Genomic DNA, 16711 nt, shown 5'->3' with positions numbered 1-16711 from the left:
TGATACCTGATAAGAGGAAAACACATGCATGTTTTCTACTAAGTAAAGATCAAAAACTCTCATTTTAGTGTTTGAAATGGTGAAATTATGACTGTATAGGGACAAAATGTTTATGTGTAAGTTCAGTCAGTTTAGAGTTGGCCGAAATGTGATCAATTATGTAATGAGATGTTGCCGTATTTAGTTTTTAAAGTGACAAAAACTTCACTCTAGGTTCCGAGTAATAGATTTGTAAGTTCTCCCTCAAAGAACAGAAGAGCCAGTAATTAATAAAGACAAGTGTTCAGATTTATTTGGAAATTCACAGTTTCTAATGGCACTACAGCTCCGTAGTTACATACTGAAAGTCATCTTTCCACAACACCGGGTGCTGCACGCAGATCGGGTAACTTCCCGCTCGCCCTCTGCTCTCATCTGGACCTCTTTTCAATGAGTTTCTATACAATCAGGCCCTCTTGCTCTGAATGGCTAATTGTACAGACTGGAAAAAAATTTAAATCATCTAAAACATACTGTTAACCTAAAAGCAGCAACTTAAACAAACAAAAAAGGCTTTAAATAGGTCACATTACAAACAATACCCCCAGAAAGGTATTAGAAAAGTTTAAAAAACAGTTATTACTAAAAGTGCTCAATAAGTTATAACTTAAATCTTACAACACAAAATGGTCAATTCTCTCCCTTTCAAAAAGAAACTTCCCACTTTCACGCATTACTGTACAAACACACACTAAGAAATCATTTTATTCAAATAGTCGCTGCCAATTATTTTTAAAGAAAACAGAAGACAAAATAAGGACAGACACATTGACATCACATGTATACCTCTGCACATTTGTAGCCAGGACAAAGCAAACATCAAGGAATAATGATCCCTTTAGACTTGACCAATTAGACAAGGCTTGACAAACTCACTAGCTGGTTCCATGCATATGTACATAGGCAGCGGTTTTATCATATGAGACCTGGACTCATTTGACAAACCTTCAAATATTCTATTTGTGGTAACAGGAAACAATTACCTGAAAGTCTGGAGGATTAGTGCTTATTGTGAATGTTTAAAATGTAGCTAACGAAAACCCTTACAATGATTAAATGTGTTTAAAAGGTGAATTTATAAAAAATGTATTTGCAAATACCAGTCATTTGCAAGAAAAAATCTTGTAGGCTTTTTTCTCTTTGAGTTAGTAACTAGAGAAAAACGAGTGTGAATAAGTTAAATGAAAATATCAGTATCGCCATTTACCTAAAAGAACAGACAAAAATTCCAGCCAGTTTTTGTTTCAAGTGAGTTTGCTACACAGAGGTCTATTTGGCAAGTCTGCAGGATCTTTACACTGTCGGAACCTCATTACCGAACTTCAGGTGCAGATCACCTTAAAGCCTTGTAGTGTTTGCAGCTTCAAAAAACTAACAAAGTTATAAAAGAAATCAAATGACAGAAAAAGTTCTCCCTCCTCTTCCAGTGGCATTATAAATAGACAAAAGGCACATAAATATGGGAAGGTGCAAGAAATAGGAACAAGGCTAAAGGAAGAGGTTTAGGCTCCCATTCCTATCCCACCCAAAGGAACTGGGCTTCCGAATTACATTTGTCCCAGTAATTAATCTGTGAAAAAACATCTTTATAAAATGTCTACCATTGTCCTTGTAGGAAGTGATCAGCCTTGTAAAACTGCAGCTCATTAACCAAGATTGACACAATCCCACCTACTTTTTTAAAAAGGCAGAAACCATAATTTCTGAATACTTTTCCCATTAATATTTTCTCCCTCCCCCAAACCCTTCAAATACCACAGACTGTTCTTCAAAGAACAACAAAAAGTCTCCAGTATGAAAAGTTCTATTCATTTTAGATATGTCCCGAGACCGCTGTGACACCAAATGTTCCCACGGTGATCTCTTTGTTTCCTTTGATTATGTCATGCAGGCTCGGCAATGATCCTGACTTAGTCTGTATTAGAGTTTTTATCAATTTTCCTTGGTCTTGGACTTTAGATCGCCTTCGTTTTAAAGCCCTCTTCTCAGTTTTTGTCTTTTGGGACTGTCCATTGCACAGACTTGTGCAAGCTGAAATGCCACAAAAGTAAGACTCTTCTGACTGTGACGATGTTTCTGAGCTTCCTTCAGACGGAGGTCCCTTGTAGGAAGAGTGATAAACTTCTCCCATATTAGAAAAATCTCTCTGGTTCATAAAGGGCTTCTTTCCTTTTAGGTCTCCATTGGCTACAGGGTGCAATGGATCTGCTGGCTTTATGGTTTCAATTTTTTCAGTTTTGTACTTGCAGCGTTTCTTCTATAACAAATTTTAAAACAAGGTAGTGATGAGACCTCCAACCGTTACCTCATCAAAACAGCTAGAGAGCTGAGCTACTGGAGGAAAGTGCCAACTCCCGGCGAAAAGTAAAACAGTATTATGAACAGCATAACACACTGCTATGTTCTGTATAGATATTACCATTACCTTCTCATTCTGTAAATGCTACGCAATCAAACTCTTTACTTAGCTGCCATCTCTGAAAATAGATTTAAGGGGTGATAACATCTGAGTACTTACTAAGCACCAGGTATAATACTAGTTGCTTTCATGTGTACTTTACTTACTGAGACGTGAGTATTTTATCTCTGGTTACTAAATGAGAAAACCAAGGTCCAGAGGTCTGGTTCTCCGCCCAAGTTACAACACAGTAAGTGGCCAGGCTGGGATTGAATCCTGGGCTATTTGGCTCTAAAAGTCCAAGTTCTTTCACCTAGAGATCATTATCTCTAGTCAAAATGAGTACAACTTACTTAGAGGCAAAATGGAAAAGGCGCAGGCTTTGTAACCAAAAAGCCTAAGTATATTTTGAGTTTTACCACTGATTTAATGGATCATTCAAAGATGACATAAACCCTCTGAGTTTCAGTTTTTTCATATCAACTTGGGGATACTACCACCTCCAGGCTGCTGTGAGGAATACAGGAATAGCACACACACGCGCTGATACTCAATAAATAAGGACTACTAGCCAGGGGTCAGCAAATCTTTTTTGTAAAGGGCTGGGCAATAAATGTTTTAGGGTTTGCAGGTCACATACTGTCTCTCTTGCATATTCTTTTTGATTTTACAACCCTTTAAAGATGGCTCCAGGCTCATACAAAACAGGCTACAGGCCAGATACAGCCTGTGGGTCACAGTTTCTTGACCTCTGTAACATTTATTTATATCATTACTACGACTGGAAATAAACAGTACGTTTAAGGAGCACTTAAAGATCCTATCAAACCTTCCACCTAGTTCTTCATCTTCTATCACATAACACACCAATACACTTAAATACAATCAAAATATTACCTTTTTTTCTGGAGAGAACTTGAGGGGTTCTACGATGTACAAATCACTTGGGTCTACTATAAGTAAGAGAAAATATAAAGTAGATGTGAAATGTGAAGATTATGCTATGATAAACACTATTAAAATATTATGCATTGTCCCTTAGTGATTATTTACCTAACAGATCCAATGAATTTATAATTATACCAGATTAAGCATATATTTACGCATTTTAAATTAGTGAAAAGCGACAAGGTGGGAGACTATAACATTCTTATTTTGGGCTTTATTGGTCTCCTTCAAATAATTTCCGTAAGTTTTTAACTGACAGCTAGCCATCAGCTAACACAGTAAGGCTCCTTCTCTGGGCCCAGCCCTACCCTCTTACCTGATGAGAAGGATACCACCACCAGGTAAGCTAATAACAAACCTGTAAATCACTTCAGTATTTCCCTAAAAGACTAAGCTACACTGTGTCACGAATGTGGGTTAATTATGTGCAACAAGCAGTTGTGACCAGGTACAAATGCCAGTTAAAGGAACATACACATAAAAAAGAGATTTAAGAAGTCTTTTCTAATTGTATTTTACTGGGACCGAAACTATGAACGCCAAAACCTAAAAACAGCTTGAACATGCAATATAAATGACAAAGTAATAATGAATAAACACTTCTGGCAAGGTGAGTAAATCAGAAATATTCCCTTTAGGTTTCTAAGATTTCATTACTTTTAGCACATTAAAGACAGCTGTATACCACTCCCACACTGACAAGATAAATGTCTTGACATTTTGACTGACAAGATAAATGAGATTTCAGTCCTACTGAATCCATTAAAAGTAAACAATATGTGGTCTGACACAGCCAGAAGTTTATAAGCTACAAAATTCACTATGAAACTTCATATACTGCAAATAGTTTACTAATAACATGATTCAACCAATTATACTTTGTTTACATTATGTCCTAGAAATCTGTTGAGAAAGTCATCAAATATATAAAAATATCTAAACATTCCTCTAAATAGCCATTTCTAACAGGTTACTAATCTCACTCGGATTGATTTAAAAAAAAAAAAAAAAGACATTCTAGGAATGGTTAACTGTTATTCAGATCACCCTCCATACTGAAAGCAACTAAATATGGATTTAACCAGTTACGAAACAACACATGTTGGCAAGGATGTGGAGAAAGGGGAACCCTCTTACACTGTTGGTGGGAATGCAAGCTGGTGCAGCCACTCTGGAAAAACAGTATGCAGGTCCCTCAAAAAGTTAAAAATAGAGCTACCCTACAACGCAGCAAGTGCACTACAAGGTATTTACCTCAACAATACAAATGCAGTGATCCAAAGGGGCAACCATACCCCAATGTTCATAGCAGCAATGTCCACAATAGCCAAACTATGGAAAGAGCCCAGATGTCCATCAACAGATGAATGGATAAAGAAGATGTGGTGTATACACACACACACACACACACACACACACACACACACACATATTATGAAATACTACTCAGCCATCAAAAATGAAATCTTGCCATTTGCAACAATGTGGATGGAACTAGAGGGTATTATGCTAAGCGAAATAAGTCAATTAGAGAAAGACAATTATTATATGATCTCACTCATATATGGAATTTAAGAAACAAAACAGAGGAGCATAGGGGAAGGGAGGGGAAGATAAAACAAGAAGAAACCAGAGAGTAAAACAAACCATAAGAGACTCTTAATCATAGGAAACAAACTGAGGGTTGCTGGAGGGGTAGGGATGGGGGGATGGGGTAATTGGGTGATGGACATTAAGGAGGACACGTGCTGTGATAAGCAATGGGTATTAGATAAGACTAGTGAACCACCTCTACCTCTGAACTCTACCTTTGAAATTAATAATACACTATATGCTAATTAATTGAATTTTTAAAAATCACTAAAAGCACTGAAGAGCAGCCAAGATTAAGTAGGTAATCTCTAGACCATATCTGAAGTAAAAGTAGGAAGCCAGACAGTGAAGTGGAACACAAGTCATTTTTGTCCTCACAGCATTTGCCAATGCACGAGTATGTGAACTTTAGCTCTGATGGTATCAAGAGAATGAGTCAGAAATAAAATCCCCAGACCCACCCAAAGACACCCTCACTCTCCCCACTGTAAGCTAGGACTCTAAAGAACTATCCTCAGAGAAAGAATTAACCCATGCAATGCAGAGACTTACAGTCCAAATTCCCATCATCTGGTGGTCCAACTAACCTCATGCCACTAACATGAAATATTCCTGAATATAAAGCAAACACAATTTTTTTCTGGAATAAGGACCTACCTTCTAGCTCTCTAATTATCCCTACAAATAATTTTTCAAAGGGAAAGACCAACACACAATGGTAACCAAGCACAGAAAGACACAAGGCATCTTGAGCAAGAGCCTGCAGACATAATGAACAGATTCACAAAGACTTAAGATATTAAAATTATCAAACATAAGATTACAAAGACAGTTATACTTACTATGTTTAAATAAAAAACAAGCTTGAAAATATCTGCAGGAAACATAAAAAAAAAAAAGGGACCTAGATGTTTGAAAAAATACTAAAAACAACTCCTAGAAATAGAAAATGTAATAACCAACATTAAAAACTCAATGGAAGAGGGGCGCCTGGGTGGCACAGCGGTTAAGCGTCTGCCTTCGGCTCAGGGCGTGATCCCGGCGTTACGGGATCGAGCCCCACATCAGGCTCTTCCGCTATGAGCCTGCTTCTTCCTCTCCCACTCCCCCTGCTTGTGTTCCCTCTCTCGCTGGCTGTCTCTATCTCTGTCGAATAAATAAATAAATAAAATCTTTAAAAAAAAAAAAACTCAATGGAAGAATTTAACAGCAGACTACAAATAGCTGAAGAATGTATGGTCTGGAAAAGAGTTCAGAGGAAATCCCTAAATATAGCACAGAAAGGCAAAAAGAATGGAAATAAGAAGAGTTTAGGGGGATAAAGTGAGAAGGATGGTAACAACGAGGTAGAGAGAATGTTTTTGGGGAAAAAATAATGGTTAAGAATTTTCCAATATTGATAAAAGATACCAACTGAGAGCTTCAAAGAGCCCAACAAATTTAAACAGGAATAAAGAAAAAAAGATAATGTTTCAGCATGAAGGGAAGTAATGGCAAATGGAAAGTCTCAGAAAGCAGACCTGAAGAATTGAGAAATTGGTATATATGTGGATAAATGTAAATGAACATTAGTGTAAAAAAATAGTAATAATATACCTTGTTGAATTACAACTAGGCAAAAAAATAGAATTTAAATACACCAAACAGTAACATATAAGTCAAGTTGGGGATAAAAGATCTTGGTACTTATCCAAGAAAAGGAAAAAGTATTGATTAACTTCAGACTTCGAAAAGTATTTATAAATTCTAAAGTACGAGAACATGTCAAAAACACACAACTTCTAATGACAGAAAAAGAGAAGAAGCTCTTCCTAGCTCCAACAAAAAATCTCTTTAGGAAAGGGAGAAAAAAATATAAAGAGGTAACAGGTAAAAGATATGTGAATACCTTTATGCCAATAAATTTTAACATTTGGATGGAATGGAAAAACTCATGGAAATTTTTAATTTAAAGTGACAAAAAAATCAGGTTCCTATAACCAAAACTCCTCTTACAAAGACAACTCTGGACCTATGTGACTAATAATTCAAAAAAGAAATAATTATAATCTTAAACTCTTCCTGAGAACTGAAAATAAGAGCGCACTGCCCATCTGATTTTATAAACCTTACACACCAAAACCCAACAGTGTGAGAAATAAAAAAACTACATGGTAACCTTATTCATGAACAATAGGTAGCAGAATTCCTAGAGTATCAAACAGAATTATGTGAAAACAACAATATGCACACAAAACATACACATATAAAAATATATCATGACCAACTTGTATTTATTAAGACTCTAGAAAATCGATTAGTATAATTCATTTTAACAACAGATTAGAAATGATCATCTTAAAAGAAGCTAAAAAAAGTATTTGGTAAAATAAAACATTCATGGCGGAGAGGAATTATTAGTAAACTGAGAGGAACTTCCTTAGATAATGGGTATCTACAGAACATCTACGACAAATATAATACTTAACACTAAAAGTTTTCCCTTTAAGAATGGGAACAAGACAAAGGTGCCTATCAGGTACTTCTATTCAACACTGCTAAAACGTAGCCACTGCAGTTAGGGAAACAAAGGAAATAAAATCTATAAGGATCGGAAAGGAAGAAACACAATTGTCTTTACTCTCAAAAAGTGTGCCTGTATTCATAGAAGCTGCCACTCTGTCCTAACAACAAGTAAAAAGCTAAAAAACTGAAGAATCAACTCTTCTTTTAGATCCTTCATAGTGAGGTCACAAGGCAAACTACTGTTCCCAAACTCAAAAGACAGGCAGATACAGAGAATCACAAATTACCTGGGCAGAAACCTCTGTGGGAACCAGTGCCCGTGTAGGAAAACCTGAACCATTAATTGATAAATTGCTGGATGCTCAGTGTGGATAAATCTGTAAGTTAAAAAGTCCAAGGAGGACAGCCAGTCCGAGGGGAGCATCCACGCTTTTATGAGTTTTACCTCCAGGAGCTCTACCAGGTTCTCACCATTTTGAAATATTCCAAAGTATTCTGTTCTTCTTAACAAGGCCTGACTTCAGAAGAACTATTTTAGTAGAGCTGCACCTGCTGGTGTTCTATCGGAGACTAACCTAAGGGAAAGGGGAAACCTGAGCAGCATGGGTGAAGTTTACAGTCCAGGGACAAAGGCCTACCAAAAGACTGAGACCTAATTACAAGAGTCCAGAACACTTCCTCTACCACCACACCTCACCACTACATTATGAAAGGTTTGTTTACTGCAGTTCCTTTAACCAAGTACATCATGTCCCACCTTTCAACAAAAAATTACAAGGCATTTTTTTAAAAAAGCAAAGAACACAGTTCGAAGAGACTAAACAAGTATAAGAACCAGAGTTAGATGACAAGAATGGTGGAATTGTCAGACCAGAATTTTTTTAAAATTATGATTAATATGCTAAGGGCTTTAATGTAAAAAAGTAGACAACATGCAAGAACAGATGGATAACATAGGCAGAAAAGTTCTTAATGAAGGATAAAAAAGAAACGCTAGAGCAAACACAGTAACAAAAATGAAGAATGTCTTTGATGGGTTCACTGGTAGACTAGACACAGCTAATCAAAGAATCACTGAGCTTTATGACAGGACAACAGAACTTCTAAAATTAAAAAGCAAGAGAAAAAAGAAAAAACTGCAGAACAGAATATCCAAACAGTGCAGGTCAACTGCAAAATGTATAACTTATGAGTAATGAGAATACCAGAAGGAAAGAACGAGAGAAAGGAGCAAAAGAAATATTTGCAGTAATAATCAATGAGAATTTCCCCAAATTAATGTCAGACACCAAACCATAGATCTAGGAAGCTCAGAGAACACAAAGCAGGATAAATGCCCAAAATACTACAGCTAGGCATATCATATACAAACTTCAAAAAAAAAAAAAAAAATCAAAGATACAGAGAAACTCTTGAAAAAGAAGAAAAACACAGCTTACCTAAAGAAAAGCAAAGACAAGTTACATCTGACTTCTCAGAAATCATGCAAACAAGATAGTGGAGTAAATTATTTAAAGTATTAAGAGAAAAAACACACTAATCTAGAATTCTGTATCCTACAAAATTATCCTTCTCAGACAAGCAAAAAATTGAGGGAAATTTTGCCAGGAAACCTGCCTTGCAAGAAATGTTAAAAGTAGTTATTCGGAAAATTGGAAAACAATACAGGTCAGAAACAGAGATCTACATAAAGAAAGGAACACACACACACACACACACACCCCTACACACGCACGCTTATGCAGAAGTAAAGTGAATGACAGCAATGATAAGGGATGGATAGAAAAAATTAGAAATATTTTGTTATTACAAAATAGCTGTACTACCCATGAAGTGGTACAGTGTTACCTGAAAGTGGATTTGGACTAGTTGTATATGTATATTGCAAAGTCTAGGGCAACCACTAGAAAAAGTAAAAGAACAACATATGCTATGAAAGGAGAAAATATGGAATTATACACATGCTGAATTAAAAGTACAAAAGGCAGAAAAAAGTACAAAAGACAAAATTGGAACAAAGAGCAAGGGCAACAAATACATAAACAATAACAAACAGTAAATATTAATCCAACTATATCAACAATCACCTTAAACCTCAATGGTCTAAATATACCAATTTAAAGACAAAGATTTTACAAGTGGATCAAAACACATGACTCAACCAGGTGTTGTTTGTTGTTTACAAGAAACCTGCTTTAATTTTTTAAAAAAATTATATAGTGTTATATTAGTTTCAGGTGTATAGTATAATGATTCAACAGCTCTATACATTACTCAGTGCTCATCAAGGTAAGTGTACTCTTAATCCCCTTTGCCTATTTCACTCACTCATCCCCCACCCATCTCCCCTCTAGAGGCAGCCATCAGTTAGTTCTGTGTATTTAAAAGTCTGTCTCTTTGGTCTTCCTCTGTCTGATTTATTTCACTTAGCATTATACTCTCCAGGTCCATTCATGTTGTTGCAAATGACCAGACCTCATTCTTTCTTAAGACTGTGTATACACACACACACACATCTTACTCCATTCATCTATGGATGGACATTTGAGTTTGTTTCCGTATCTTGACAATTGTAAATAATGCTGCAATAAACACAGAGGTGCATGTATCTTTTTGAATTAATGTTTTCGTTTTCTTTGGGTAAACAGCCAGTAATGGAATTACTGGATCATATAGTAATTCTATTTTTAATTTTTTTGAGGAACCTCCCTACTGTTTTCCCCAATGGCTACACCAGTTTGCATTCCCACCAACATGCATGAGGTTCTTTTTTCTCCATATCCTAACACTTGTTGTTTCTTGGGTTTTTGATTTTAGCCATTCTGACAGGTGTGAGGTGGTTATCTCATTATGGTTTTGATTTGCATTTCCTTGATGATTAGTGATGTTAAGCATCTTTTCATGTGTCTGTTGGCTATCTGTATGTCTTCTCTGGAAAAATGTCTATTCAGGGTCTCTGCCCACTTTTAATTGGATTATTTGGGTTTTTTTGGTGTTGAGTTTTGTAAGTTCTCTATATATTTTGGATATTAACTCCTTATCAGATAGATCATTTGCAAATATCTTCTCACATTCAGTAGGTTGCCTTGTCATTTTGTTATGGTTTCCATCGCTGTACAAAAGCTTTTTATTTTGGCATAGTCCCAATAGTTTAATTTTGCTTTTGTTTCCTTTGCCTAAGGAGATATATCTAGAAAATATATCTAGAAAAATGTTTCTATGGTCAATGTCAAAGAAATTACTACCTATTTTTTTCTAGGAGTTTTATGGTTCCAGATCTCACATTTAGATCTTTAATCCATTTTCAGGGTTTTTTTTTTTTTTTTGTGTATGGTGTAAGAAAGTAGTCCAGTTTCATTCTTTTGTAGGTAGTTGTCTGGTTTTCCCAGCACCACTTCTTGAAGAGACTGTGTCTTCCCCACTGTATATTCCTGCCTCCTCTGTCATATATTAAATGACCATACAGGCATGGCTTTATTTCTCGGCTCTCTACTCTGTTCCACCAATCTGTCTATTTTTGTGCCAGTACCACATTGTTTTGATTACTATGGCTTTGTAGTATATCTTGAAATCTGGGATTGTGATACCTTCAGCTTTGTTCTTTTCCAAGATTGCTTTGGCTATTTGGGATCTTTGTGGTTCTGTACAAATTTTAGTATTATTTGTTCCAGTTTTGTGAAACATGTTGGTATTTTGATCGGGATTGCATTAAATCTATAGATTGCTTTGGGTAGTATGGACATTTTAACAATATTGGTTCTTCTAATGCATCAGCATGGACTATCTCTCCATTTGTTTGCCACCTTCGATTTCTTTCATCGGTGTTTTTTAGTTTTTAGAGTACAGGTCTTTCACCTTCTTGGTTAGGTTTATCCCTAGGTATTTTATTATTTTTGGTGCAGTTGTAAATGGGATTATTTTTGCAAGAAACCCACTTTAAATATAGATTAAAAGTACAGGGATAAAGAAAGATATACCATGCTAACACAAATCAAAAGAAAACAGGATTAGGTATATTAATTTCAGACAGAGCAGATTTCAGAACAAAGAAATTATCGGGGATAAAGAGGAGCATTTCATAATGATAAGAGGTCAATACTTCAAGAAGATATAACAATCCTTAGGGTGTATGTGCCTCACAACTAAGTCAAAATATCTGAGGCAAAAATTGATAGTACTGCAAAAAGGAAGGAACACATGAATCCATTATTATGGCTGGAGGCTTATAATGCCCCTCTATCAGAAATGGATAGATCCAACGAGCAATCAATAAGCACACAGCTAACCTCAACAGCACCAAAATCTACTGTATTTCTATATACCATCAATAAACACACACGCGCGTGCACACACGCACACATGCCCGAGATACCATTTACAACAGCCATCAAAAAATATTCTAGGAATAAAGCTCCCAAAAGTTTGACCTTTTTGGAGTAAACAGAGATATGCTATATCCTTCCCAAATTGATATGCAGTCAATGTGATCTCAAATTTTGTTTTTGATGAAACATTTAAAAGATGATTCTAAATTTATATGGAAACATGAAAAGCCAATAATGGCCAAGAAACCTGAAACAACTGAAAATTCATATAAAATTTTACATTGGAATTCCTACCTAACAACCAAACAAAAAAAATAAATAAATAAATTCCAGGTAGATTAAAGACCTAAAAATAAAAACTGAAGTAAACATTTAAAAGAAAATATAAGAGAATATTATCCATAAACTTGGAGCAAAAAAATTCTGTTTAAACAGGAGATAAAAAGCACTAACCATATGGGAGAAAATTTATATGTTTGATTACTCTAACATTAAGAGGAGCTTCTCTTATTTAAAAAACTCTATATAAAACACAAGTTTCAGAGCGAAATAATATATCTGCAACATGATTAATGACTAGGATCGAAACCTTAAAAATAATTATAAACCAGTACAAAAGAGATAAACAACCCAACAGAAGAACAGGCAAAAACCTTAAAATTGCCCAGGAAAGTCAAATGACTAAAAGGCGTAAGTAAAGATGTTCAACTTCATTAGTAAGCTGATTATTGGTTTCATTTATCTGGTTAGATAAATGAAAATTACAACTTTACTGAGGTTAATGAACACTTTAAAACCTGAGAATCCTAAGTGTTTGTTGGCAAGAATGCAGAATAATAGAAATTCTCACAGCACTGGTGGGAGCACAAACTGTTTTATGACCACTTTGGAAAAGCCTGCCGTTATCTGATGACTTGCATCTGCAAGCATACTACCAACCCAGCAGTTTTACATCTAGGTAATACTCCTAGAGAAATTCATACAACTATGTTCCAGTACACAAACGAATGTTTACAACAGCATTACACAGCCTCAAATTCTAAGCAACAGAATGGATAAACACACTGTGAATTAGCTACTGAAATAGTATACAATATTGAGATGGGATGCAATCATGTATATGAATCTCCCAACAGAATGTTGAAGAAGACAAAAAAGTTTACATGTGGTATGATTCTATTTATCAAAAACTCAAAATCAGGCAAAACTTATATTATACTGTGAGGAATCCAAACAACGATGGTAAAACTATTAAGAAAATCAAGAATATGATTATTTCAAAAGTCAAGATAGCTACCTCTGGGAGAAGCAATACCAAGAGTGCTGATCTTATTCTCCTTGATCTCAATGTTAGTTACACAGGCATTCACTTTATAATTACTTTCCAAGTTGTACATTTTAGTTTTATGCATTTGTGTTTTTGTTTCCCTTATATTTCACAGTAAAAATGTGTTGCAAAAATAAAAACAATTTTGGTCCACCTGGTTTGTCAACAAAAGTGAGAGTTGCAAATCAAAGTATAAACCTGATGAAAAGAGAGGAGGACACTAAGAGAAGAAAACTTATAATGAATTAATATAGTTACAACATGGATTATCTAAGCCCCACTATTACCTCAAATACTTAGCAGGCAAGAGATTATGTAATTTGTCAATTTTGTATTAATTCATATCAACTTTGTACAAAGTCCTAGCTTTATATAAAAATAAGACATGGAGCATTACAACCAGGCCACAGAAAAATGACTGTAAGAGACTACTATGAAAAACTGTACTCCAAAAAATTGGAAACCTAGAAGAAATGGATAAACTCCTAACAACACACATCAAGAATGAATCACGAAGAAAGAGAAAATATCAACATACCAATAACAAGTAAGGAGACTGAACCAATAATCAAAACCTCTCAACAAAGAAAAGCCCCAAACTAGACAACTCCATCAAAGAATTCTACCAAACATTTAAAGGAAGAATTAACACCAATTCCTGAAACTCTTCCAAAAATTTGGAGAGGGAACACCTCCAAGCTCATTCTATATAGCCAGAATTATCCTGATACCAAAGCCAGGCAAAGGCACTACAGAAAAACTACAGACCAATATCCCTAATGAATACTGATAAAAAAATCTTCAACGAAATATGAGCAAAGCAAATTTGATAGCACATTAACAGGATATTGCACAATGACCAACTGAGATTTATTTCTAGAATAACAAGGATGAGTCAGCATATGAACATCAATCGATGTAATATACGTTAAAAGAATGAAGGACAAAAACCACATGATCATCCCAACTGATGTAAAAAAAGCATATGACAAGATCAACACCTTTTCATGATAAAAATACTCAATAAATTAGGAACAGAAGGAAACTTCAACATTATATTAAAGGCCATTTATGAAAAAGCTAGCTAACATAATAATGATGAAAGACTGAAACCTTTTCCTCTAAGATCAGGAGCAAGGCAAGGATGTCAGCTCTCATCACTTCTACTCAACTTAGTAGTGGAAGTCCTAGCCAGAGCAATTAGGCAAGAAAAGGAAATAAAAGGCATCCAAACTGGACAAAAGGGGGGCGCCTGGGTGGCTCAGTCAGTTAAGCGTCATACTGCTGATTTCGGCTCAGGTGATGATCTCAGGGTTGTGGGACTGAGCCCTGTGCTGGGTTCTGTGTTAGGTGTAGAGCCTGCTTGGGATTCTCTCTCTCTCTCCCTCTCCCTCTGCCCAACCCCCCCACCACCGCTGGACAAAAGGAGTAAAATTATCTCTGTTCAGAGATGACATGGATCTTATATGTAGAAAACCCTGAGAATTGCACACAAAAACTGTTAATGGATTCAGCAAAGTTGCAGGATACAAAATCAAAGCACGAAAAACCAGCTGCACTTCTGTACTTTCAACAATGAACAATCCAAAATGAAAATTAAGAAAACAATTCCACTTACAATAGTATCAAAAATAATAAAATACTTAGGGATAAGCCTAAGAAAGTTGTATACGAACAAATAAAAAAAGAAGACACAAATGGGAACACATCTCATGTTCATGACTGGAACACTTATTGTTAAGATGTCCATACTACCAAAATGATATACAGATCCAGCACAATCCTTATCAAAATCCCAACAATATATTTTGTTGAAATAGAAAAACATATCCTAAAATTTATATCGATTCTCAAGGGACCTCAAATAGGTCAAACCATTTTTAAAAAGAATAATAAAGTTTGAGGACTCACACTGATTTCAGAACATGTCACAAAGCTATAGACATCAAAACAGCGCAGTCCTGGGATGCTTGGGTGGCATAGTCGGTTAAACACATCAATCCTGGTGTCGGGCTCTACGCTCAGCATGGAGTCTGCTTAAGACTCTCTCTCCCTATCCCTTTGTCCCTTCCTGCCACTATCTCTCTAATAAATTAATTCAGCTTAAAACCAAAACAAGATAAAACAGTGTGGTACTGGAGTGCCTGGGTGGCACAGTTAGTTAAGTGTCCAATTCTTGGTTTCAGCTCAGGTCGTGATCTCAGAGTTGCTCCGCACTGAGCAGAGTTTGCTTAAGCTTCTCTCTCCCTCTCCCTCTCCCCTGCCCCACCGTTTTCTCTCTCTCTCAAATAAATAAATATAAACAAAACAAAACAAAACAGCGTGGTACTAGCATAAAGGCTGGTAAGTAGACCAATGGAATAAAGGACCCAGAAATAAACTCTCATACATACAGTCAAATAATCTTCAACAAAAGTAATAAGACCAGTCAATGAGGAAAAACAGTTTCTTCAACAAATAGCCCTGGGAAAACTTGATATCAACATGCAAAAGAATGAAGCTGAACCCTACCTTACACAATATACGAAAGTTAACTCGAAATGGATTAAAGACCTAAATGTAAGATGTAAAACTATAAAATTTCTACAAGAAAACATAGGGGAAACTTCATGACATTGGAGAAATTAACAACAACAATGAATATTAAATAAAAAAATTTTAAATTGGGCAAAGAACATTTCTCCAAACACGATTTACAAATGTCCCCAAAGCAGAAGAAAAGATGCTCAACATCACTATGTCAAGAGCCAGAGGTCGAAACAGTGGCTATCCCGGGAGGGGATGGACAGTGATTAAAAGAGCACAAGAAAGTTGCAGTGATGCTGCATAATGTTCTCTACCTCAGCCTGGGTGTTGGTCACACAGGTGTGTTCATTTGGTTTATGAAAATTCATCAAGCTTTACATACCACAATTACATTTTCTTACACATAACAATTAAAAATTCTGCTATAAAAGAAAATCAGCCAAGAGAAGAAAAGAAAGAAAAAAGCAGGAAGAAAGAAGAGATTTACTAGTCCTACATAAGCACACATGTAATGGGTTAACTTTGTGAAGCTTTGTGATAACAGTAAACCAGAGATGCTCAGCAGTGATTGCTCGAATGATTTAATGAACTGAAACATGCTGCTGTTAACTAAATCCTAAAGAAATTGAGAAGCTAATAATTAAGAAAGCAATCCTAATTGAAATATACAATTAACTTGGTTACTTTAATACTGCTATAAAGTAAGTCTCTTAGTAAGCGCTAATTATAAAAGAACTGATATAGAAAAATAGCCACTCAGTACAAATTCATTCTTTTAAATTTAAGTATTCATTGAGTGTTAGACAGTGAAATGCTATTATAGACCCTGGCCTGTAAAAAAGAGATAGACTAGATTTTTTTTTTTCCCCAGAAAGTGCCTCGCAGTCCTAAACTAGAGACAAAACGGGTCCTACCTGTATAAGAAGAGGAGGCAGAAAAGCACAGGACGCTATGGGAGCACATTCAGGTTTTCCAAATCTGTTGAACTTTCTCAAACATCCCTTTCTAAAAAGAAATACTTCTAAACAGGAGCATGTGCAAACAAAGCTA

General features: G+C 35.7%; 1 protein-coding gene across 5 annotated transcripts in view; it reads right to left on the bottom strand.

Moving 5' to 3' along the window:
- Positions 1 to 266: 266 nt before the first annotated feature.
- Positions 267 to 16711, bottom strand: part of SUCO (SUN domain containing ossification factor) — a 90720-nt gene continuing 74275 nt past the window's right edge. For 4 of the 5 annotated variants that reach the window (XM_048225173.2, XM_026509346.4, XM_048225175.2 and 1 more), the window contains 2 exons: positions 3335 to 3390; positions 267 to 2296 (listed from right to left, as the gene is read on the bottom strand). In XM_048225173.2, coding sequence (XP_048081130.1) covers positions 1853 to 2296; positions 3335 to 3390 — 500 coding nt within the window. In that variant the 3' untranslated portion in view covers positions 267 to 1852. Of the gene's footprint in view, positions 2297 to 3334; positions 3391 to 10113; positions 16667 to 16711 lie in introns of those variants that run through there. The other variant, XM_026509348.4, reaches the window with a different exon arrangement.

The sequence above is a fragment of the Ursus arctos genome, unplaced genomic scaffold (assembly GCF_023065955.2).
Source record: "Ursus arctos isolate Adak ecotype North America unplaced genomic scaffold, UrsArc2.0 scaffold_2, whole genome shotgun sequence".
NCBI classification, from domain to species: domain Eukaryota; kingdom Metazoa; phylum Chordata; class Mammalia; order Carnivora; family Ursidae; genus Ursus; species Ursus arctos.
Note: the sequence above shows the minus strand (reverse complement) of the source record. Positions and strands in the feature narration are given on the sequence as shown.